This window comes from Desmodus rotundus, chromosome 6 (genome assembly GCF_022682495.2).
Source record: "Desmodus rotundus isolate HL8 chromosome 6, HLdesRot8A.1, whole genome shotgun sequence".
Taxonomy (NCBI): Eukaryota; Metazoa; Chordata; class Mammalia; order Chiroptera; family Phyllostomidae; genus Desmodus; species Desmodus rotundus.
In genome coordinates this window covers 57,690,458-57,715,752 of record NC_071392.1, presented here as the reverse complement: position 1 = coordinate 57,715,752, position 25,295 = coordinate 57,690,458, and the positions used below count along the sequence as shown (strand labels likewise).

The 25,295-nt window shown below is 39.9% G+C and overlaps 1 protein-coding gene across 1 annotated transcript in view; it reads right to left on the bottom strand.

The window, feature by feature from the left end:
• Window positions 1-25,295, bottom strand: part of HECW1 (HECT, C2 and WW domain containing E3 ubiquitin protein ligase 1) — an 803,434-nt gene that overhangs the window by 221,917 nt on the left and 556,222 nt on the right. The window contains exons 13-14 of the mRNA XM_045193075.2: window positions 23,540-23,661; window positions 21,184-21,369 (exon numbers count right to left, since the gene is read on the bottom strand). Of these exons, the coding sequence (XP_045049010.1) occupies window positions 21,184-21,369; window positions 23,540-23,661 (308 nt within the window). The remainder of the gene's footprint in view (window positions 1-21,183; window positions 21,370-23,539; window positions 23,662-25,295) is intronic.

The following is a 25,295-nucleotide window of genomic DNA, read 5'->3' as shown; positions in this document are numbered from 1 at the left end:
TCACCAGTCTTTGCCTGCAGTGAATCTTTCCTTAGTTGGAGCAATAGGATTTAAAGGAGAAAGGCCAGGGAAAAGTACTAAACCACCCAAGTTTCCTTTGATAGATGGTGGATCAGCCAAACTAGTCACTTGGAAGTTGTGTCGTGATCAAGCACCATCATTAATCAATATCACTAACACCCCTTCAGTAGCAGAAAACTGGGGTGCTAAATGGAAGGTATATGCCATAACAGGTTCGATAATAGAGAACCCAATGCCCTTCCAAATATATAACAAACTTAGTTGGCATGGTGGAGGAGCAGGAGCCCCTATTCTCAAAATAAAAAATCTCAATCATACCAGCCCATGGCATACTTCTACTTGGAAGATGGGGCTCCCCTTTATTGACCATCAGACAGGACAATTTCAGCTCATCCAAAGGGGAGATGATGCCTTTGGTTACTTTAACATTTGAAATATTAATCGTACTTGGGTTATTGTATGTACTTCTCATCCTTATCTGTTTGTAGCCATCCCTGGTACACCTCAACTTATGTATAATGAGACTGCTACTGTATATATTTTTATTACTACCCCCGGCACTATATATACTAGCTGCTTAACCCGTGCAAATGTCACTCAATTAAATTTTACCACCATATTTGTTATTTGTCAACAGGCTCAGGCCTGGGTTCCTGTTAATCTTACTCGGGAGTGGGCCGATCCAGGAGGAATAAGTGCTCTCAATAAGGCCCTTGCCCATGTCAGGACCCGCCGGTTTATAGGCATGCTTATTGCCTCCATAGTTTCTGCTATTGTAATAATTGGAGCCGCGACTACTGTGTCTGTAGCCCTTACTGAATCCATTCAAACCGCTCATGCGGTTGATGTTCTTCTCACTAATGTTACTCAGCAAATGATCCAACAGAGCCAGATTGATCAGGAAATTCTTACTCGACTCTCTGCCACAGAATCTGCTATTGTCTGGCCTGGAGAACTGCAAGATGCTCTTGCACTAAGGCAACAACTTACTTGTGATCCTGGTTTTTCTAAACTCTGTGTTACTCCATTAAGGTGGAATTCCAGTCAGCATTCCTGGGCAGATATTCGTCATCGCCTGCAGGGCGAGTTCTCTACCAATCTCAAAGGACAAATTGATCAGCTCCAGCTTGAGCTCCACCAGCAACTCAGTGACATCAAACGCTTAACTGAACAGAAAGTGTTCCAGACCCTCCACGACAATCTACAATGGCTGAACCCTAAGAACTGGTTTGATGGACTGAATTTACAAGTTTGGGTCATGGCAGCCCTTGTGTGCCTCCTTGTCTTAATCCTTATTTGTGCCTTATGATGTATTTGGAGGTTGTTTTCTTGAAATCGCATTCAGAAACAGCAAGTGGTAGGTTTCACAGGCTTAACAACTACAACCGATTTCACAAACAAAAAAGGGGGACATGTTGGGAACCACCCTGCCTGGTTTTAGAGGCTGTAACCCCCCATGGTTAAGGCTGAGTCAGAGTTGGGACCATAAGCCACTAAGGAGACAAAACTTATCTCCCTGGCAGAAGTGCCACCTCTGCCCACTTCACCCTGCTTGGCCCTGAGATTGACCAGTTAGCCAATGACGGGTAAGAATCCTCAAAGAAGGATCAGCCTAACACAGGCTCTAGTCACCAGGGATAAGCTTGCAGGGAAGTACTCGGGGGGCTGTGGAAAAAGGGGGTGATGGACCCTTGCCCCTCGGCTTTGATATAGCCTGAGTCCTCATTCTGTCTGAAAGAAGTCTCCTAATCTCTTGGCTGCCTTACTTCCCTTGCCTGATTTAAGCCTGAAGTGATAACAGAGGGCAGTGCAGTCCTGTGCTAGGAGGGGTGGATTCCCTGGAGAATCAGGCCTAAGAGAAATACTGTACATTCCTGTGAAACCTACTTAATCTGTACCCTCAGCTTAAAAGATAAGGGCCCAGACCTGAGATGAGTCTGGTGCCTAAAGTTTTATGGCCCTCTAACTAATTGGCTGTAACTCAGAATAAACCCTCAATGTTCTCTGTAAATCATGTATTGTTTAACCCTTACTGGCTGACAATGATCCATGAGCTTTATCTGCATTCCTACGGGAATGAACCTAATCAAAGCCCATGGAGGGAAAGGATCAAGGCCCTTCTCCTTTGAGAGATCAGCCACCTCTCCTCCCCAAGCAGATCATGTCTTGGTAGACCTATTCTTCATCTGTAATGGACCAGGGGGCTGCGTTAAAGCTCCTCGACATGAAAAGATGCTCAGCAATGGTAGCCATCAGAGAGATGCAAATTTAAACCACAATGAGATACCCGTTCACACTGGTAAGAATGGCCATCATAAATCAATAAACAAAAGTTGGAGAGGTTGTGGTAAAAAGGGAACCCTAGTGCACTGTTGGTGGAATGCAGACTGGTGCAGCCACTGTGGAAAACAGTATGGAATTTCCTTAGAAAACTAAAAATGCAACTGCCTTTAGACCCAGCAATTCCACTGCTGGAATTATACCCCAAGAACCCTGAAACACCAATCCAAAAGAACCTCTGCACCCCAAGGTTCATAGCAGCACAATTTACAATAGCCAAGTACTGGAAGCAACCTAAGTGCCCATCAGCAAATGAGTGGATCAAAAAGCTATGATACATTTACACAGTGGAATTCTATGCAGCAGAAAGAAAGGCGGAGCTTACACCCTTTGCAACATCATGGATGGAAATGGAAAGCATTATGCTAAGTGAAATAAGCCAAGCAGTGAGGATAAATACCATGTGATATCACCTTTAACTGGAACATAATCGACAAGAGAAAAAGCAAACAAAATATAACCAGAGACATTGAAGTTAAGAACAATCTAACAATAGCCAGAGGGAAGGGGGGAAGGAATAGTGGGGAGAAGGGTTTTTGGGAACTACTATAAAGGACACAAGGACTAAACCAAAGGCCAGGGTGGAAGCTGGGGAGGGAGGTGGGTTTGGCTGGGGTGGGGTAGAGAGATGGGGAGAAAATGCAGACAACTGTAATTGAACAACAATAAATTTAAAAAATAAAATATATGTATATTAAAAATATAAAGTACCAACACATAAAGAAGAGATAGGAAATCCTTTGGATAAATATACAGTTAATTGTGGTATTTTGCACAAATAGCCACTTTTTATAAAGGGTGGAAAAGAGATAATACGCTTGTTAGAATAGGGGAAGGATTGTGAGCTGAACCCATTAAACAGAGTGCTTGTGGGATTTGAGATTATGAGATGTAGTAAGAGTAAAGGATAGAAAATAAGCATAGGTGTGAGAGAATAGAGTTAACCACAACAGTAACAAAGCTCCAGAAGATAGTGAAATGTGCTAAGATCTGGGAGGGGTGCTGTATAGTATTTACCATTACATGGAAGAATAATTATTTACAATAATACTGGAACAACAATAATGCGACAAGAACTATATGATCTGAATGACAAGAATAGGAAGTACACGACCTAGTATAGTAGGCTATTGGAACACAAGGTAAATGAAAGAAGGAAAACACTATGAAAGAGAGAACAAGAAAAATCAGTCAAACAATGCATTTAAACAAACAAATGAAATGATGAAAACTAAACAAAGAAGAAAAATTTTAAAAAATACTACTGAAATAAAAGAAGTACAAACAATGGGAAAATGATAACTATACAAATAAACAATGCCATGCAAGTTCTCTGTAATAGTAAAGTGAAATTTGTCTCAGTTTCTCAGTTGTTGGGGTTACCTCTTTGAGTCTGTCTCTGGACCTTTCACAACTGTAGGTCTTATTATCTCTATTGGGAAAAAAAAAAAAGCTCCTACTGATTTTCAGCCCACCAAAGAAGTTCTGCTGAGTTCCTCGATGTTGCAGGCTGAGGGGTGTTGAGCTTCCCTTTTCTCCCTTCCTACGGTTTTGTGAGGATGGGGGCCAGGTCCAGCAGTTTTGCTGCCCTTATGGTGTACTAATTAAGAGCAACTAACACACCAGCATCTCCCTCTTTGCTGTTATAGGTGCTAGGCACTCTCAAAGTCTCTTCAGGGTAATTCAGCTTCCCCAGTGAATTAAGTGTCTCTGGGGACTGCTAACTCCCTGAGCCCTGCCACTGTCCTCTTCTGGGGGCACCTCCTCCATCTTCTTAGTGAGCCAGCTGAGCTGCTTGGGGATGGGGGTTTGCTGTGGCAGCGAGTTGGGGGTTGTGGCCATGGTTGGGGTGGGGTGGAGCTGGGGCGCAGCCGTGGTTGCTCAGCGGCAGGGTCAAGGCCTCCACCTCCACTGCAGCTGCAGGGGTGTGGCTGCAGTGGCTGCTGCTGGAGAGTTTCCTGAACAGTGACTGAGAGTTTTTTTGAATAAAATTCTGTTCAAGCCTGCCACTCTTAACAAGCATCTGGCCTCTCACACAGCCCAACTTTCCAACCAGACTGGAGACTCTCCAGGTTAGGGTCCATCACAGCCCAGCTCTTCTCCCTTCTCCAGCTGTCACCTGGCTCCCCAATTCCTCTGGCAATGACCCAACTGGTGTCCACACTTCCAGTAGTTGACCACTGCCCCTGTGCATCTCCCACTTCATCTTTGTTCCCCCAACCACTTCAAATATCCAGGTCCATCCTGGTGTCACTCTGTCCTCTCTGTTTGACAGGGCAGGGAGCTGTTGAATTGGCTTTCTTCCAAGGATCCTGTGGCAGGTGCTGGGCTGGGGGCTGCAGCAGCCCTGGTCTCTGCGCTGGACCAAGGGACCTTACTGTCCCAACACAATCTCTTTACCATCTGTTTTTCAATGTACTCTACAATTTTGGCCTCCAAACGTAATATAAGCTTGGATTCCATTGGCTGTTTACTCTGTTCCTCAAAAGATCACCTAGGTGTTCCACCTGTGCATAGGGGTAGGTGGGCTCCACTCCCACCTACCTCGCAGCCATCTTCCTATTAACATTCTATTCTCTATCACTATGGTCCTCATTTTTTTCTTCTTTGGAAGAAATCCCTTTAACATTTCTTGAAATACTGTTTTGGTGGTAATGAACATCTTTAGCTTTTTCTTGTCTTTGAAGCTTTTTAATATCACTTTTAGTTTAAATAATACCTCTGCTGGGCTTTTATCTCTTTGAATGTTTTGTGCCAGTTTTTTCTGGCCTGAAAAGTTTCTGTTTAGAAATCAGCTATCTTATGTGAGGTGCTTTGTAGATAACTAAATGTCTTTCACTTGCTGTTTTTAAGTTTCTCTCTTTGTCTTTAACTTTTGAAAATGTAATTATGTGTGTTGGTATGGGCCTCTTTGGGTTCATATTGTTTGGGACTCTGCACTTATGGGACTAGTGTGCCTTTTTCCTTTACCAGGTTAGTAATGTTTTCAGTTATTGTTTCTTTAAATATGTTCTCAATCCCTTCCTCTCCCTTCTCTCTTTTTGATACCCTTATGGTGGCAATAATATTACTCTTGATATTATCTGAAAGGTTTTATATACTATACTTATTAAAAATTTTTTTTTGCTTTTCTAATTGGGTGTTTCCTGCTACCTTGTCTTCCAAATAGCTGATTAAATTATCTGCTTTATCTAATCTGCTTTTGATTCCCTATGTATTCTTTAGTTCATACATTAAAATTTTTTTCTATGTCCTTGTTTATAAAAATATTTTATTTATTTTTAGACAGAGGGGAAGGGAGAAAGAGAGGGAGAGAAACATCAATGGGTGGTGGTCTCTCTCACACCCCCTACTGGGGACCTGGCCCACATCCCAGGCATGTGCACTGACAGGGAATTGAACCTGGTGGACCTTTTGTTCGCAGGCTGGAGTTCAACCACTGAGCCACATTAGCCAGGTCTCTGTCCTTATTTTTGCTTGCTATATTTTTGTTTAAGTTCTCACTGAATTCAACCATCCTACCCGTAAGTTTCTTGAGCACCCTTATAACCATTGTTTAAGCTCTTTATCTGGTAGGGTACCTGCCTCCATTTCACTTAGTCCTTTTTGGGACATTTCTCCTCTTCTTTTATTTGTGGCATGTGTCTTTGTCTCCCCATTTTGGCTGCTTCTTTGTTTTTGTTTCTATGTATTATGTGCATCTGTTGTGTCTTTAAGTCTTGGTAGTTTGGCCTTATATGTTTCCTGTGAGACTCAGTGGCATAATCTCCCTGATCAACCAATTTAGGTGCTCCAGGAGTCTTCCTGTTGTAGTTGAGCCTCGACTGCTATTTCCACATTCATGGCTGGCCTTGACCATTAGGCTGACTACCTTTATGATTGACTTCAACAATATTTAATGAGATAATGTGTGGGGGCTGACTCCACAAGGTGGAATTAGCCCCTGAAAGGTCTGGTTACTGTTGAGATCTCTCTTTGTGTTTGCTGTTTTTGGAGCTAAATGTATCATGTTCTGATGTTTGCTACTTGGTGTGTTGGTTCCAGAGCATCCTGGGAGGCACTGTTGTGTAGGTCAATGTCAGACACTGCCTATGACTGTCCCTGGGCTACCTGTTTGTATCTACAAAGCAATTTATACTTTGTGTCTGCCTTTGCTGGAACTGTGTGTGTGTGGGAAGTACCAAGCTGTCTACCAAGGGTGGCTTCCACCAGCACTGAGTCTGGGGGAAGGTCAGCACAAGGCCTAAGGCACCCCAAGATCTGCATTCACCTGCTGGTTGCCTGTTAGTCTCATTCACTGAAAGAGCCTCTGGCAGTGCACGAGTTGCGTGAGATAAGTTCTCTGTGAGTTACCAGTTAGGGGTGAATAATATTCACCAGTTTGATAGAGAATCAAACTTGGCACCAGTGTTCATTCTGAGTTCACTCAGCAAAAGTCTCATGGTCCACCAAGGTCAACTGACACATCCTAGGGTCTACTACTGTATTTGAGGTGAGTACTCAAGGTGAGGCCAGTAGAGTTCATTATGCTAAAAAAGATTTAAGTGTGGCTGTGTGGAAGAATGGCTCTGCACAGAATGGTGATGGTGGTCTGAACCTGAGGAAAAAGAAAATGGACCTCCTTAAGAACCTTCTAAGAATTTCTCACTTACGAGAGCACTGGCCAGTATGGAGGCATAGGTAGAAATGCTTCACTTCCTCGCACAATCAAAAAAAGGATAACAACCAATTTAAAAACAATAAACAACCAGACCTGTGAGAATATCAAACTGCATGGAACTCCAACAACCATGGAGTTAAAGATACATTCATCCAGACTGGTATTTATTCCATAAATACTTCTTTTTTTTTTAGTTTTGCCATGTGCAATGAGGACAGGTGGAGATGGACAGCCAGGCAGGTGGAGAGGACCCACAGAATGGCAGCAGACTGTGCAGGTGAGGAGAGGCTGGCTGACCAGGAAACTGAAGACTCAAAACCTCTACTATCTGTAAAATACTGTGGGGGTCACAAAGGTGGGAGAAACTCCCAGTCTCACAGGAGAGTTCTTTGGAAATTGCAGCTAGACTTGAGTGAGCTAGTGGCATTGATCCCTCTCTGACCTGTCCCCATCAGACAACATGAAAACACAAAGACTGTTGCCCTGCCTTGGCAAATACTTAAGGCTCAGCCCCCTTACAGTATGTTTGTATAACAGGTCTGCCAAGACAAAGAAATATAGCCCAAATGAAAGAACAGACAAAAACTCCGGAAAAAGAGCTAAGCAGCAAGGAGCTAGACAACCTATCTGATGCAGAGTTGGAAACACTGGTAATCAGGATGCTCACAGAATTGATTGAGCTCAGTCACAAAATGAAGGAAGAAATGAAGGCTACCCAAAGTAAAATAAAGGAAAATATACAGGGAACTAACATTGAAGGGAATGAAACCAGGACTCAAATCAATGATTTGTAACTAAAGGAAGAAATAAACATCCAACCAGAAAAGAATGAAGAAGCAAGAATTCAAAACATGAGGAGGGGCTTAGGAACCTCTGGGACAAGTTTAAGTGCTCCAACATCCAAGTCACAGGGGTGCCAGAAAGACAAAAGGAAGAGCAAGAAATTGAAAACTTATTTGAAAAATATAATGAAGGAAAACTTCCCAGATCTGGTGAAGGAAATAGACTTCCAGGAAGTCCAGGAAGCTTAGAGAGTCCCAAAGAAGTTGGACCCAAGGAGGAACACAAGGCACATCATAATTTATTTACCCAAGACTAAAGGTACGGAGAGAATCATAAAAGCAGCAAGAGGAAAGGGGAGAGTTACCTGCAAAGGAGTGCCCAAAAGACTATCAACTGATTTGTCAAGAAAACTTACAGGGAAGAAAGGACTGGAAAGAAGTACTTGAAGTCATGAAATGCAGGGACTTACATCCAAGATTACTCTATCCAGCAAAGCTATTATTTAGAATGGAAGGGCAGATAAAGTGATAAGGTCAAGCTAAAGGAGTTCATCATCACCAAGCCCTTATTATATGAAATGTTAGGGACTTATCTAAAAAAAAAGAAGATCAAAAACTATGAACATTAAAATGACAACAAACTCTTAACTATCAACAACTGAACCTAAAAACAAAACAGAAACTAAGCAAACAACTAGAACAGGAACAGAATCAGAGAAATTGAGATAACATGAAGGATTATCAGTGGGGAGGGAGAGGGGGCAAATGGGGGAAAAAAGGTATGGGGAATAAGAAGCATAATTTGTAGGCATAAAATAGACAGGGGGAGGTTAAGAATAGTATAGGAAGCAGACAAGCCAAAGAACTTGTATTTACAACCCATGGACATGAACTAAAGGGGGGAGGAATTCTGGAGGGTGCAGGACTGAGACGGTATAATGGGACAACTGTAATAGCATAGTCAATAAAATATACTTTAAAAAAGTTTCTCCACCACAAGTCCAGGCTAGTTGCAGCCAGAAGACTCTGACAGTGCAAGGCCACAGGAAATTGAGCTGGTGTGGTTAGTGCATCCCCCCAGATTGTGGCATAGAGAGGAATGTTTCATATCTATGGGCACTGTGGGAGAGGGAATCAGCACAGATACAATGGAGGCTGTCCCTCTAACCATTTTTTTTTTAAGCCACACAACCCACTCAATCTCTGTATGACTCCTGTCTTCTCTCAGCTTCTATCCTTCTGCTAGAGCCCAGGGTGAGTGCTCCCAAACAAAAACTTGTGTGCTGACTCTTTTAGAGGGCTCCTGGATTTGTATCAGACTCCTATCTCTCTGGCATCCTGAATCCCCACTGATTTTCAGTCAGATGGTATTCTGGCTCCTTTTCTTGGTACTGGTGCTCAGGTGTGGGGAATCCAGCATGGGGTTGAGACTCCTTGCTCCTCAGAGTGACCTTTGCAACTGAGATAGCTTTTCCAATTCTCAACCACTCTATGTGGGACCAGCCCTTTTCATCAGTTTGCCCTTCCTACCAGTTTTCATGTGGCTATTTCTGCACATTCATGGTTATAACATTTCTGTACAACTAGTCTTCAGTTGGTTATTCGGGTTGATTGTTTTATAATTTAAGTGTAATTCCACTTTGGTCCTGGGAGGAGGTGAGTGTAACATCTACCTACTCCCTTGCCATTTTGGATCCTTGTATCTTTATTTTAATTGTGCTATTGATTAATATAAATTTTTCTTTGACCCCATATGATTCTGGATTTTAACACTTTTTGTATATTAACACACCATTGGTTTTCCTGTTATTTTCTCACCATATTATTATTTATTATATTTTTTAAATTGCTGAATCATTTCTTAGTTATGTCTTTTTTAAGCCAGTTCTGTTTGTTACCAAATCTGAAAGCATATTTTTTTGGTGCCTGCGTTTATCATATTTCCACCTATTGCCATAACTTTTATACCTGGCTTTATCTTTGTTCTCTTAATTTTTATTATTTCAATTTTATTTGGTTTTTTTGTGCTTTTTCATGTGCTGTATGTAAAATGCATTATGTACATTTTTATAGGCATTTAAAAGGAGAAAATCTTGTTCTCAATGATATAAACATTTGCCTTTTTTGTCGAAAAACTGTATTTAGTCTTTGATTTTCAAATTATCCAATTTGACTCTTTTATACCACACAGGAACTTAGCACAAATTTCCTTGCCCTCCTCAACTACCCTCTTCCTGTTTCCTCATCTTTTTTGTTCTAGTCTTGGGATATCAATTGATGCATATTTTTCCTATACAATTGTTACTTTTTATTATACAAATTTTCCCATATTTTATTGAGGTTTTTCCAATATATTTTAAATCATTTTAGCAGCAATTATTTTTATTTATATTTATGTATTTGATTCATTTAAAAACTCACCATTTCCTGTTCTGCTATATTTATGAGGCATCTGCAGAATGGCTTTGGTGTTTTCTTAGAACAGGTAAAAGAGTAAGATTAGCTCTTAAATTTTGCACATGAGGTTATTTTCTTGTTGTATTTACACTAGAATACCAATTTATCTGGATGTAGAATGATTGGGCTACAGTCTTTCTTTATCAATAACCTGTAGTTGTTGTTATGTGCATTTCTATAGTTTCACAAATGGGAAATTTAAAGCTTGTTTGAATTTTATTTTTGTAGGTAACTAACATATTATCATGGGTGTATACTGATAAGATTAAGAACTCTGGAATTTCAGAGTATGTGTACAAATAGACTTTATTATAATTGATTATATTGTAACTTAGTAAGCTCAATTAATATGCCCACCTAAACAATATGTTTTGATCACAAGTTTGATACTCAATATTTAATAATTAGTTTAATATCAATAGTTAATATTTGGTTATTGTCGCTGTACCTTTTTATTTTATTTTTTAATTATTTAAGTACAGTTTTCTGCCTTTTCCCCCCACCCCAATCCTCTCCACCTCCCTCCTGTTTGCACCACCCACCCTGTTATTGTCCATGTGTCCCTTAAAATTGTTCCAGCAAACCCTTCACCCTTTCCCCCTGAAATTCCCTGCCCTCTCCCCTCTGGCCATTGTCAGCCTGTTCTCAATTTCAGTGTCTTTGGTTATATTTTGCTTGCTTCTTTGTTTTGTTGATTAAGTTCCACTTGTAGGTGAGAGCATATGGTATTTGTCTTTCACTGCCTGGCTTATTTTGCTTAGCATAATGCTTTCCACTTCGATCCATGCTGTCCCAAAGGGTAGGAGCTCCTTCTTTCTTTTTGCTGCATAGAAATCCATTGTGTAAATGTACCATAGTTTTTTGATCCATTCATTTACTGTTGGGCACCTAGGTTGCTTCCAGCACTTGGCTATTGTAAATTGTGCTGCTATGAACATTGGAGTGCATAGGTTCTTTTGGATTGGTGTTTCAGGGTTTCAGGGTTCTTAGGATATAATCCTAGCAGTGGAATTGCTGGGTCAAAAGGCAGATCCATTTTTAGTTTTGTCAGGAAATTCCATACTGTTTTACATAGTGGTTACACCAGTCTGCAATCCCACCAACAGTGCACTAGGGTTCCCTTTTCTCTACAACCTCTCCAACATTAGTTGTTTGTTGCTTTGTTTGTGATGGCCATTCTGACTGGTGTGAGGTGGTGGTGGTATCACACTGTGGTTTTAATTTGCATCTCTCTGATTGTTAGTAATACTGAGCATCTTTTCATGTGTCTCTCCATCTGTTATATGTCCTCCTTGAAGAAGTGTCCGTTCAAGGTATTTCCCCATTTTTTAATTGGGTTGTTTGTCTTCTTAGAGTGGAGTTGTGTGAGTTCTTTCTATATTTTAGAGGTCAGACCCTTGTCTGAGGTATCATTGGCAAATATGTTTTCCCATACGGTTGGTTCTCTTTTTATTTTAATACCACTTTCTTTAGCTTTGCAGAGCCTTTTTATTTTGATGAAATCCCATTTCTTCATTTTTTTCTTTATGCCCCTTGTTCTAAGGGACATATCAGTGGAAATACCGCTATGTGAAATGCCCTAGATTTTCCTGCCTATGTTCTCTTCTAGGACTTTAATGGTGTCCTGACTTATATTTAAATCTTTCATCCACCTTGAATTTATTTTTGTGTATAGTGTAAGTTGGTGCTCAAGTTTCATTTTCTTTTTGCAGGTAGCTGTCTGGCTTTCCCAACACCATTTGTTGAAGAGGCTACTATTACTCCATTTTATGCTGCTGCTCCCTTTGTAAAAAATTAATTGACCGTAGAGACTTGGGTTTATTTCTGGGATCTCTGTTCTGTTCCAGTGGTCTGTCTGTTTTTATGCCAGTACCAGGCTATTTTGATTACACTGGCGTTGTAATAGAGTTTGGCATCAGGTGTTGTGATCCCTTCTACTTTGCTCTTCTTTCTCAAAATTGCTGTAGCTATTTGGGGCCATTTTAGTTCCATATAAATTTTACAAGTGTTTGTTCCATATCTGTAAAATATGCCATTGGTACTTTAATAGGTATTGCATTGAATCTATAAATTGCTTTGGGTAGTATGGACATTTTGATGATGTTAATGCTTCCGATCCATGAAGACAGTGTATTTTTCCATTTGTTTGTGTCTTCCTTGATTTCTTTCTTCAGTGTTGTGTAGTTTTCTGAGTACAGGTCTTTACTTCCTTGGTTAGGTTTATTCCTAGGTAGTTTATTTTTATTGTTGCTCTATCAAATGAGACTTTTTTTTCCTGCTTTCTGCTTCTGATGTTTCATTGTTGGTATACAAAAAAGCCTTTGATTTCTGGATATTGACTTTTTATCCCAGTGTTTTGTCAAATTAATTTATTAGGTTGAGCAGTTTGCTGGTGGAGTCCGTAGGATTTTTTATGTATACTATACTGTCATCTGCAAACAATGACAGTTTTGCTTGTCCTTTCCAATTTGGATGCCTTTTATTTCTATTTCTCATCTGATTGCTGTGGCTAGGACTTCCAATACTATGTTGAATAGGAGTGGTGAAAGTGGGCATCCTTGTCTTGTTCCTGATCTTAGTGGGAATGCTCTAAGTTTTTGTCCATTGAGTATAATGTTGGCTGTAGGTTTTTCATATGTGCCCATTATTATGTTGAGGAAAGCTCCCTCTATTCTCACTTTGCTGAGTGTTTTTATCATAAATGGATGCTGTACTTTATCAAATGTTTTTCCACATCTATTGATATGATCATGTGATTTTTTTCTCTCTCCTTTTGTTTATGTGGTGTATTATCTTTATTGATTTGCAAGTATTGTACCATCCTTGCATCCCTGGCATGTATCCCACTTGATCATGGTGTATAATCTTTTTAATGTATTGCTGGTTGTGGTTTGGCAATACTTTGTTGAGGATTTTAGCATCTATGTTCATCAGTGATATTTGCCTAAAGTTTTCTTTCTTTGTTATGTCTTTATCTTGTTTTGGGGTTAAGATGATGTGGGCTTCATAAAAAGAGTTTGGAAGTCTTCTATCATTTTGGATTTTTTATAATAGTCTGTGAAAGATGAGTTTTAGTCTCCTTTAACTGCTTTGTACAATTCTCCTGTAAAACCATCTGGTCCAGGGCTTTTGTGGGTCAAGAGTTTTTTGACTATTGTTTCAATTTCATCTGCTGTTATTGGTCTGTTCAGACTTTCTGCTTCTTCTTCATTGAATTTTGAAAGATTATATTTTTCTAGAAATGTGTCCATTTCACCTAGGAACTGTATGCCAAATTTCTTGGCATACAGTTCTCCTTAGTAATCTCTTACAATCCTTTGTATTTCCGTGGTATCGGTTGTAATCTCCTCTTTCATTTCTGATTGTATTTATTTCGGTCCTCTCTTTTTTTTTCTTTATGAGCCTGCTTAAAGGCTTGTTGATTTCATTTATCTTTTCAAAGAACCAGCGCCTGCATTCATTGTTCCTTACAATTGTGCTTTTAGTCTCTATGTCATTTAATTCTGCTCTGATCTTGGTTATTTCCTTCCTTCTACTTGTTCTGGGCTGTCTTTGTTGTTGTTCCTTGAGTTCTTGTAGGTGTATGGTTAGGTTGTTTATTTGAACTGTTTCTATTCTTTTTAGGTAGGCCTGTATTGCTATAAACGTCCCTCTCAGGACTGACTTTGCTGTGTCCCATAGGTTTTGGATTGTTGTGAGTTCATTTTCGTTTGTTTCCAGAAACTTTTTGATTTCTTCCCTAATCTCATTCTTGACCCATTCATTGTTTAATAGCATGCTATTCAATCTCCATGATTATGAGTGTTTTGGGTTTTTTCCTTTGGGGTTTGTTTCTAGTTTCAGTCCCTTGTGGTCAGAGAAAATGCTTGATATGATTTCAATTTTCTTGAATTTGTTGAGGCTTGTTTTGTGTCCTATCATGTGGTCTATCTTTGAAAATGTTCCATGTGCATTTGAAAAGAATATATATTTTGCTTCTTTGGGATGAAAGGCTCTATATATATCAGTTAAGTCCATTTCATCCAAGGCCTTTTTCAATGCCACAATATCTTTGTTGATATTTTGTTTAGAAGATCTGTCCATCTTTCACAGTGGGGTATTAAAATCCCCTACTATAATTGTGTTGCTCTCAATATCTTTCTTGAAGTCATCCACGATTTTCTTTATGTATTTGGATGGTCTTATGTTGGGTGCATATATATTTACAATGTTTGTGTGTTCTTGTTGGATTCTTCCTTTGAGTATTTTGAAGTAACCCTCTGGGTCTTTCTTTATGGACCTTTTTTGAAGTCTATTTCGTCTGTTATGAGTATGGCTACCCTGTGTATTCTTTTCCTTTCCATTTGCTTGGAATATTTGTTTCCAGCCCTTCACTTTCAGTCTGTGTAGGTCTTTTGTCCTGAGGTGGGTTTCCTTTAGGCAGCATAGGTGTGGGTCATGTTTTCTTATTCATTCAGCTATTCTATATCTTATGATTGGAGCATTTAATCCATTTATGTTTAAGGTTATTATTGATAGGTAGTTATTCATTGCCATTTTTTCATATGTGTGTTCCTCTTTCTGTCTTTTCCTTCCTTTCCTTAAAGCAGTCCCTTTAGCATCTCTTGCAGACCTGGTTTGGTGGAGGTGTATTCTTTTAGACTTCTTTTGTCTGGGAAGCTCTTTATTTGGCCTTCTATGTTGATTGAAAACCTTGCTGGGTAAAGTAGCCTTGATTGCAGGCCTCTGGTTCTCATTACTTGGAATATTTTTTGCCATTTTCTTCCAGTTTGGAGCATTTCCATGGGAAGTCAGCTGCTAGCCTTATTGGGACTACCTTACATGTTACTTCCTGTTTCTCCCTTATTACCTTTAAGATTGTCTCTTTGTCTTGGGATGTTCTCATTTTAATTATGATGTGTCTTGCAGTGGGCCTCTTTGGGTTCCTCTTGATTGTGGTTCTCTGTGTTTCCTGCATTTGTGTGACTTTTTGTCTCACCAAATTAGGGAAGTTTTCCATCATTAATTTTTCATACTGGTCTTGTATCCCCTGCTCTTCTACTCCTCCTCTTATCCCTATTATACCGATATTATTATGTCTTCTGTTGACCTGCTTTTCCTTTAATCCCTCTTCATTCTGTCTGAGCCTCTTTTCTTTTTCTTGCTCTTTCTGGATGTGTTTTTCTACCTTGTCCTCCAGCTCACTCATCTGATCATCTGCCTCATTGAGCCTGCTTTTGATTCCTTCTACTGTGTTCTTCAGTTCAGAAATTGTATTCTTCATTTCCTCTTGGCCCTTGTTCATAGTTTCTATTTCCTTTTTCATGTTGATATAGTTTACAGTGAGTTCATTGTAGGTTCCATGTAGTTTCTGGTAATCCTCTGTGATCTCATTGAGCTTCCTTATAACCATTGTTTGAACTCAATATCTGATAGTTGACTTTCCTGTATTTCATTTTGCATTGTTTCTGAGACTTCCTCCTTTCCTTTCCTATAGGGATTGTTTCTCTGTCTTCCAATTGTTTGTGAGACTCTTCCTGTTAGCCTCTGCTTCTTAACTTGATCTGTTTTGACCCCCTGGATTTATGGTGTAAACTTCTGTGGTAGAATACCTGTGAGATTCAGTGGTACAGTCTTCTTGATTTCCCGATCTTACTGATCTTGGGCTGTGGTTTATGTTGGCTCTGTGTATATCTTTGGTTTTTGGTTGTTGTTGGGTCTTTCTTTGGCGGGTCCTTCCCAACAGCTGATTATCTGAGTGTCTGTCTGTCCTCCACCTCTTGTTTTCTGTTGTGCAGGTGTGGGCCGGTTGTGTTGGAGGTGGTTCTTCCGTGTGTACAGTGTTTTGAGGCTTTTCTCTTGCTCTTGTTCAGTTTTTTTTCCCTGAATGATTTCTTCACTATTTAGTTATATTTCCAGATATGTCTTTGGTTGAGTTAGTGTGACTTCCACTCCGTCCTTCAGCTTCTTCTGTTGTTATCTGTTGATGGTTCCTTTGTTGGTGGGTTTCCTCTTCCAGCAGTGTACTGGTGTTCAGCACTCCCACCTCACAAGTTTTCTAGAGTAGCAAAGTGAAATTTGTCTCACTGCTTCTTTTGTTGGGATGACCCCTGTTTTGGTCTAACTCTGGTCTTCTCACAGCTCCAGGTTTTATTGTCTCATCTGTGGGAAAAGAAAAAAAAGGAAGAAAGGAAGGGAGAAGGAATAAAAAAGAAAAAGGAAGAAGGAAGAGGGAGTAAAAAAAGAGAGAGACAAGAAAAGAAAGGAAGAAGTAATTAAAAAAATTAAAATTTATAAAAGAAGGAAGGAAGAAGGAATAAAAAAGGAAAGAAGGAAAGAAAGGAAGAAGGGATTTTTAAAAATTACTATTAAAATAAATAAATAAATAAATAAAAGAAGGAAGGGAAAAGGAATTTAAAAAAGGACAGGAAGGAAGAAGGAATTTAAAAAAAAATAAAAGAAAAGCCTTCTGCTAGCTTTAAACTGGTCAGTCCAGTTCTGCTGGTCTTCCTGACTGTGTCAGGCTGAGGAGGGAATGGTTTCACTTTTGTCCCTTCCTGAGCTGCACTCTCTGCTGTTGTCCAGCCTTTAACCCAGTTCCTCAGTGCCCTTCTGCTCCCTGGCTAGGCCTTTGGTCCACCACTTGTGCTGTCCTTGAGGTGCATCGTTAAGGGCAACTCACACACCACCTTCTTACTCTTTGCTGTCCTAGATCTGGGGACTCTAAGCACCCCTTCAGGGTAGTTCAGCCCCCCACTGAGTCAAATGTTTCTGGGGACTGAAGCTCCCCTCTGCGGGGCGTTTCCTCCTTCCTCCTAGAGAGCCAGTTGGCCCTGTAGGGCTCTGGGCACAGGCGCTGGTTGGGAGTCTCTCTGTCCCCAGTGCCTCAGCGTTGGCACGGGTGGGCCGCCACCAGGCTGTGGATTGGGCTCAAGAGTTGGGCAGCTGCTGAGGAGAATTCCCCAAACAGACGCAGAGTGCCTCTTTTTTCTCTTTCTTTTTGAAAAATTCCTCCTATTCAAGTCTGCCAGTCCAAACTAGCACTTGGCCTCTCACACAGCCCAGCCTGACTCTCTCCCAAGAATCTTGCAGCAGAGCCATCGGGTGCCCGGCCTGGGGCAGCAGCTGCCCTGGTCCCCATGCCGGTCCCAGAGATTTTATTGTTCTTAAGCGGTCTCCTTACCATCTGATTTTTCAATGTCCTCTACAATTCTTGGTCTCCAATCTTCATATATGCTGGAATACCATTGGCTGTTCACTCTGTTCCTCAGAAAATTGGCTATGTGTTTAACCCGTGCACAGGGGGAAGTGGATTCTGCTCCCACCTATCTTGCTGCCATCTTCTCTTGTTGCTGTACCTATTATTCTTGGTTTTGTCTTAGGAATATCTATAAGTCATTCATCCAACAGAGTGTTATTGAGTGACAACTATTTGGCAGGCATTATTTTAGGTTCTTGGGGGTTTCATCAATGAGCCAAAGATCCCTGCTCTCAAGGAGTCTAAATTCTGCTAGGAGAAAAGACAAAACAGGAAACTTAACAAATACATAAGTTATATAGTAAGCACTTGGATTAGGGATCCTGGGGGAACTTGCAGTTGACAAAGTGAGATATACTTTTCTCTCGTTCAGTTTTTGCATTTTTTCAAACTTTGGCTCCACTGTTTGTAGTCCACTTTTCCCTCTCTACTTTGGGGGCTGATCCCATGTTCAGATTCTCTATCAGTAATTAATTTAAATGACATTACTTCTGCTCTGTTTTTATCCTTGTACTATTTATTACACTTTGCTCTTCCTTGTAAGCCTGAAATGTTTATTTTTAGCCCTTTTAGCTTTTTTGAAATTGTAGTAAAAACAGTTAACATGAGATCTACTCTTAACTCATTTTTAAGTGCACAGTGCAGTGTTGTTAATTATAGACATGATATTGTACAGCTTATCCATTATTTATTACTGAAACTCTATGCCCTTTAAACAGAAACTCACCATTTTCTACTTCCTCCAGCCCCTAGCAACCACTATTCTACTCTGTTTTTATAGGGTTGACTACTTCAGATAGTCATAGTAGTGAAATCATACAGTATTTTTCCTTCTGTGACTGGCTAATTTCACTTAATATCTTCCAGGTTTATTCATCTTAGAGCATATGTCAGAATTTCCTCTTTCTTAAAGGCTGAATAATATCTCATTGCATGTATATTTTACATTTTCTTTATGGATTCATCCATCAATAGACATTTAGGTTATTTCAATATCTTGGCTATTGTGAATAATGCTGCAAAGAACATGAGAGTGCAGATATTTCTGAGAGATTTTAATTTCAGTTCTTTTGGATATATACCCAGAAGTGGTATAGTTAGATCATATGCCAGTTCTACTTTCTTACGCCTGTTTCATTTCGGCTTGTTTTGTGTTTGTGACTTCTTCTTGATCAACAGAGTCATGTGTTTCTGTCATTCTGTGGATAAGCTAATATCTTTTAAAAATTCATTTGTATTTTCTGAAGAAAACTGTACTATGAGATGGGATTCTCTTTCCTTCATGTAGACCTAGGTCTTCATAGGCCCCTTCTCATTTTGTTGTTTTCATTCATTATTATATACCCCTTATCTCTGATCCTGGCCCCACATCTTCAGCCCCATCACCTCTCTAGATGATAACCATCCTCCTTGGCTTAGCCCTGGAATCAACTTGAGGCCCAGAGGCAATCTCTAACAAAGCTGATGGGAGGCTATGTCCTTTCCTTCCATACTAAAAAATGACAGATGAGTCAGATGCTATTTTACTCTTTGCTCCAGTCTTTTGTGGGGATGATTATACATGCAAGGACATTTAATAGCCCAGCCCCCAGCCCTTCTATTCTTGCCGCAATGCCTACTAAAAGTGAAGGTTGTCATCTCTGAATGTGCTGATAAAGTAACAAACAAATTCCAATGTTAATTTGCTTTTTCATTTGGTTATAAAATCATGAAGGCACGGCAGACATTATTATTGTTACTTTATGATAAGTAAAATGATATTCAGATTGATGTAGTGGTTTGCCTAGTGTCACATGGCATGTGCTTAGTATGGGATGAACCAGTCCCAACAAATATGCCCTCCTGCCCTATTTTTATCTGCTACCTTCCATTGTTCATCTCTATTAAATGGACATGATAATACATTTCAAAATTGACATTAATTTACACCCAGCAATTTTGCCTGCCAACTATGACTCTGTGTGTATTCAATTAAGGAATCAGAAAGACCTTTTTTTGTGTCTGTCTATAGTCACACAGTTAATTTGTATCATAACTGAAAGTATAACTCTAGTCTTCATATTTCAAAATCAGACATTTTCTTTCTTGTATATGATACCATCTCACTAAACAGAATTAGAGGGAAAATTCCCTCCAGAAATTCCTAGTATGCATTTCAAAATTAATAAATCTCTAGGTACATGTCTCAGCTGCTGTGCTTTCTGTTATGGTGATGACTAGGAGGCAGTGTGTGTACCATGGGGGACAGGGGACAATTGCATTTGGGGCATCTCTGCATTTCACTGGACCCTCTGCTGTTTGTATCCTGGTGTGAGCCCTTCAGTCATGAAAATCCAAGGATAAAAAAAATGGTTTGCATTAGTGTGTGCTCTTTGTATAACAAACAATGCTTTTCTGTTCATTGAACCATAGTGGTGTCTCTTGGCATTTTGGTTAAATAATAAATGCAAACATGGCCATACTACAGACCACAAAATGAGGCAGGTGTAACCCAGCACTTACCCTCTTTATTTCTCACCATAACATATCCCAGAAAGTCCTCACAGTATAAATCACTGTCACTTTCTTAGTGGAGGCCACATCCAGTAAATGAGAAGATTCTGGGGAACAGATTTTGGGTATGGTGGCTTTTCTGCTACACAAGGAATCCTCCCACCCCCATTTAATCCCTGACTATGGATGGGCTGGTCATAGAATTTCCTTGTACTAATGGACTTGTATTAGTGAACACAATCTTTTCTCAGCTAATCCAGATAGTCCACTTGCTAAGGAATACTAAATGGCTTGTGGTAGAGGGGTTTGTAGCTTCCAGGGGACAATGAGACCAATAAACTCACTTTGGGGCACCGTGGCTTTGCAGATTCATAATCACAAAGGAAAGAAACCATGTAATTCAGTTTCCTATTTAGAGACATATCTGCTGGTGAAACTTCTGATTCCTTTGACCTTAAAAAAATGGAGAGGTTCTCTCTACCAAAGTTCACAAAAATTACGCAAAGACAATTCTTCAGTAAACTTTTGGCCTGTCCTATAAATACATTGAGTTGAGTGATAATAATTAAGAAAACCATTCTTACTTTAGCAAACTCAATTAAGCTTCTAAAGCATTGCTGGAAAGAACTAGTTTTGGTTAAGGTCACACAATGGCAAAATGCAAGCCAGTTAACATGGCACAGACTCAATATGCCCCATCACTGTTTGCTAGGCTGTTTTAATGAGAACTGAAGGCTTATTAGGGAAATCACAATGAGTAATCTAATAATGTCATTCCCACTTAACTAATAATTTCATTCTTTGAGAGTTAGCTGTCCAAGGAGGCAAAAAATAGAAATATCATTGGACAGAAACTGGTTTGAAGTTCCAAACCTAAATTTAAAGAGATGTAGACAGTAGCTCTCAAATTGAGGAGATTTTTGCTCCTCAGGGGCCATATAGTAAGGTCAAAACTTGGTGGGGGTGCTATTGGTCTCAATGGGCAACAGCCAGGGCAGCTGTTAAATATACTACAATGCACAGGACAGAAACCCTGCTGTGGATAGTTCCTTCTTCCTTCCTCCTGGGGGCTAACAATACATCTCAGACACATAGGCTCTCCTATCCTCATCAACCTCCTTCCCTACATTTTCATTGTCTTCTTCAAGGAAAGAGCCCCTTTGATGAAAGACCCGCACAGAAGTCACACTCACCTTTCCCTGTTGGTCTGTTTTGATTTCCCAGCCCCGAGGCAATTCCAGCCTTGTGTCTGCAAACATGTTGATGAAATTCACCAGGTCCCGGTTGTGCTGGTAACGTTCGAAATTGCGTGCATCCCGCCGGACTTTCAGAATCATGTGCTTTAAGCAGGTGCTACTGGTGAAGACTCGGTAAGCATTCTGAGATGGGATCAGAGCCATTTGGGGTAGGGAGTGGAGGATTAGGCAAAACACAGACCAAGTGCATTTTGAGAACCTTAACGTAATGCAATCTGATTTCTACACAGCAATTTATTGTGAGCCTCAGAAGCAGCAATCTTGATCAAAAATTAATGAGCACCTATAAACACACACAGACCTATTTGTGATCCCTAACTACATGCTACTCTATAGCCTTGGACACAGTCAACCTCCCTATGCATCTCAAAGCCTCTCCTCCTTTCTCCTATCTCCTTCTCTTTCAGCAGCTTGGCTCTCTTGAGTCTCTCTACCTCTTTGAGCATCGCTCCTCCATGGATCCTTCCCTAACTGCACAGGTCTACCTTTCATCTGTCTACAACATAAAGTATTAATTTAAGGTTCTGGAATTTAAGGCAGGACTTCAAAGGTCTGTGACTCCTTTGATTCCTCTGTAGAAATGTTTGTGTGTAGAGGGGTTGGGGGATGAGAAAAACAAAAGTTCCAGGAATTTCTAATTGTGTAGATGACCATTTTATGGCAAATGGGGATGATGTGTGCATGTGATAAAAGAGAAGATTCCTTGCAGCTGGAGCAAACTGGCACAGTGGCTCCGTCTGGCTCAAGGATCCCTGGCGCTCAGTGCTGAGAACATCAATATGTGGCACCCTTGTCTCCCTTCAGAATTTAACCCTGCATCACAGGACAGCTGCTTTGGGTCTAACCACTGAATGTCCCAAGGGCTTTTCAAATATAACCTACTAAAAACTGACCTCCTTCTCTGCCACAACCTTTGTCACCTCATTAAACTCTGTATCTGCCTAATAGAGTCACCACTTAACTCAGGTGCTCAAAAGCAAAATAGACTCAGACTTTCTGGAGACCTAATCTCCACCCCCTTACCCCGGAAAACATAGTGATTTCAAGCAATGTTATTGATTCCACATAGAAATATCTCCTGAAATGAGTCATTCCTTTCCATTAGCCCAGCCTGTTACTTAGCAGACCTTCATCATCTCTCACTTGAGCAATTGAATTAGCCTTTAGTCTTAGCCCTTCAGTCTTTCCCACACTCTTCTGCCAGAAAAAAAAAAAATCTTCATCAAACACCCCCAATCATGTAATTCCAATGTCTAAGACTACTGTTGGTCGCAGTTGACTATTGAAGTAGATCCAGGCTCATCTTCATGTCTTACATGGCATTTCCCTACTTTTTCTCCAACCCCTCTTTCCACTTCTGCCTATCACCACACTCCAGCCACACCAGACTCAACACCAAGCCCCTTCACAGTTGCTTCTTTTCTCTCTCTGCCTGGAACTTTTTCTCCAACCACTTTTAACCTTCAAGACTCAATTCAGTTAGTTGTCTCCTCAGGAATGCTCCCTGATGTTTTCCATCTCCTATGTTTGCAGAACATTTCATTCCTCATTGAGGTCAGGCTATGCCCTGTCACGTTAGACTGGTCTTTTTGACATGTCTGTTGCTAAAAAAAGAGGAAGCTCTTGCTGTTTAGGTGTTGCCTTAAAGACAAGCTTAAGACAGCTTGTGACTCCAGCACCTAGTCCTGTGCCTGAAGTACAGAAAATGCTTGTCAAATGAAAGAATTAATAAATATAGTGACATCATGTCATTGTTTTCTTGAAAACAAACAAAAAACTACATATCTAAAACTACAAAACACTCAAAAAACTACATATCTAAAACAATTTAAAACTACATATCTAAAAATCACATCAAATTTAACTTAATTATGATATTTGAAAAACTAAAAGGGAAGTTATTTATTTATCTAGGAGAAATCTATTTAAAAATTTATTAACAAAAGTGAATTTATATAATGATTCAAGCTACAAAGGAATCCGTCAGCTTCATAATCTTATTCCTTTAAAATTTTGACAAAACCCCCCACATATTTCTTTCCAAAGCACTTTCACTGACATTAACACATTTCAGCCTAACAAAAACCTGCAGAATAAAAAGCATTTCTAAATCTAGCTCTTCTCCTTTTGGGGAGACTTGTAGAGCAAAAACGGTGGACTGAGCTGTTTTTTTTTTTTTTTCCTTGCCTTAAAATGCTACCTTTTTTCATGTATCAAACAAATTGGCAAAGTTGTGTTTTTTGGTCTTCATGGAAGCCAGGCCAGGCTCACTCTGCAATTTTGGAGCACTCACATAATTAGTATGCAGTACAGTGAAGAATTCAGGATTGGTGATAAACTTGACCGCTGGGGACTGCAGCAGCAAGGTGATTTTTTGTGAGTTCACTGGAGAAAGTGACCCTTCTCTCCTCAGATCTGGAAAAAATGAAGCAAAGCAACAGAGTGCATTGGAAGAAAGTCATTTCAAACACAGCACTTCTCTCTGCATTACATGCATGCCTTTGCTTACACAGCTGAAGTGGACTGTTGTTTTTAATAGTAATGTGACCAGGAGTCAGGTGTCACAGTAATAAGACCAGGTGTCACAGTGATCTGACCAGAAGTCATGTCACTTTGTGTATGTCACTTAAGAACCATTTTTTCCTAGGAGTGTTTCTGTATAATTTCAGTTAGGCTCTATTCCTTAAATATTTTGTCCTTTTTATGCCAATTACTTTTTCTTATGTTTTGGCATATTGCTAATCATAGATATGGTAGATTGTTTGCAAAAAGTGCCACAACTTTTTTCCTTCCCTGCATGCACATCCGTCTGCATGAGACTTTGCAGCTTCTCCCCTTGTTGATTGAGCTGGCCATGTGTCTTGCTTTAAGCAACAGAATTTGGCAGAGGTTTGGAGCCAGGGTTTCAAGAAGGCTGTGTGTCTCCACTCTTACTCAGAGTTCTGCCAGTGCCATGAAAACAAACTTGGGCTAGCCTGGTGCAAGATGAGAAGCCCTGGGGAACAGGGACAAACTGCTCCATCTGAGGCCCTCTCAAGGCAGACAGACCATTGTTGATTCAACAACTGACCAAAGATGCATGGGTGAGCCCAGTGGTGTCTGAGGAAACACCTAGCTGAGCTCTGCTCAAATTGCCTACCTGCAGGATAAATGTGTGGTTGAGAATTTAAGATACTAAGCTTTGGGATGGTTTGTTACATAGCAAATGGCAACATACCTGATACTAAACACAGAAATAAATTTTCTGCTCCTTTAATCATTATGTTTTTTAATTATTCAACTACTTTACTACATTTCTCTCAGGAGGATAAACAAAGACATTAATAATAGAAAATCTTAAACAAGTCAGTTTAATTAGTATAACTGGTAGAAATACATTAAGTAACACTAATTAAAATTGTCGGTAGAACTGTGTAGATGCATGTGAAAATGTCCACTGTTCTGCACTGTGATAAGGAGCTGAGACCTGAAAGGACTGGAAGTACGTGCCTGTTTGCTAGACTATATTTTGAGTCTATATAGACTATATCTTTTTACAATATATTTTTCTCACTTAACTCAATTTAAAAAGTAGATTGTTAGTATGTCACTTTGATCCTGTTATGTCATTATAGGTATAAGAAGTGAAAGCCATTTTCTTGTGGCAGATTCCTAATGGATGCCTACAATATTTGGTAAAAAGGATCTTGGGTGCTGTGCATAACCATAGCCTGCTGGAAAATGTCTTTGTTCCCAGGTTTCTCCCTCAAGGGGAGCTGTATTTTATTCAAAAAAGAGACAACTAATTATTCCTATTAATGTTGTTATATGGCTTTTATGAAGTAGAACATGAATTTTTATTGCGTGTGTTATTTATAAGTAAAAAATCTTTAGATAACAAATAAATTAACCTAACTAGAAATGATGAAGCCACTGAAAAAAATTGCCTCGATGCACAAGTGTCATAGCAAACCCAGCTCTGTGTCCCCAGACTTCATCAGCCTCTTTTCTCCAGATCCCACGCCATGGTGCTAGTGTTCTCTTTATGGGAATCCCTTTCTCCCTTATTT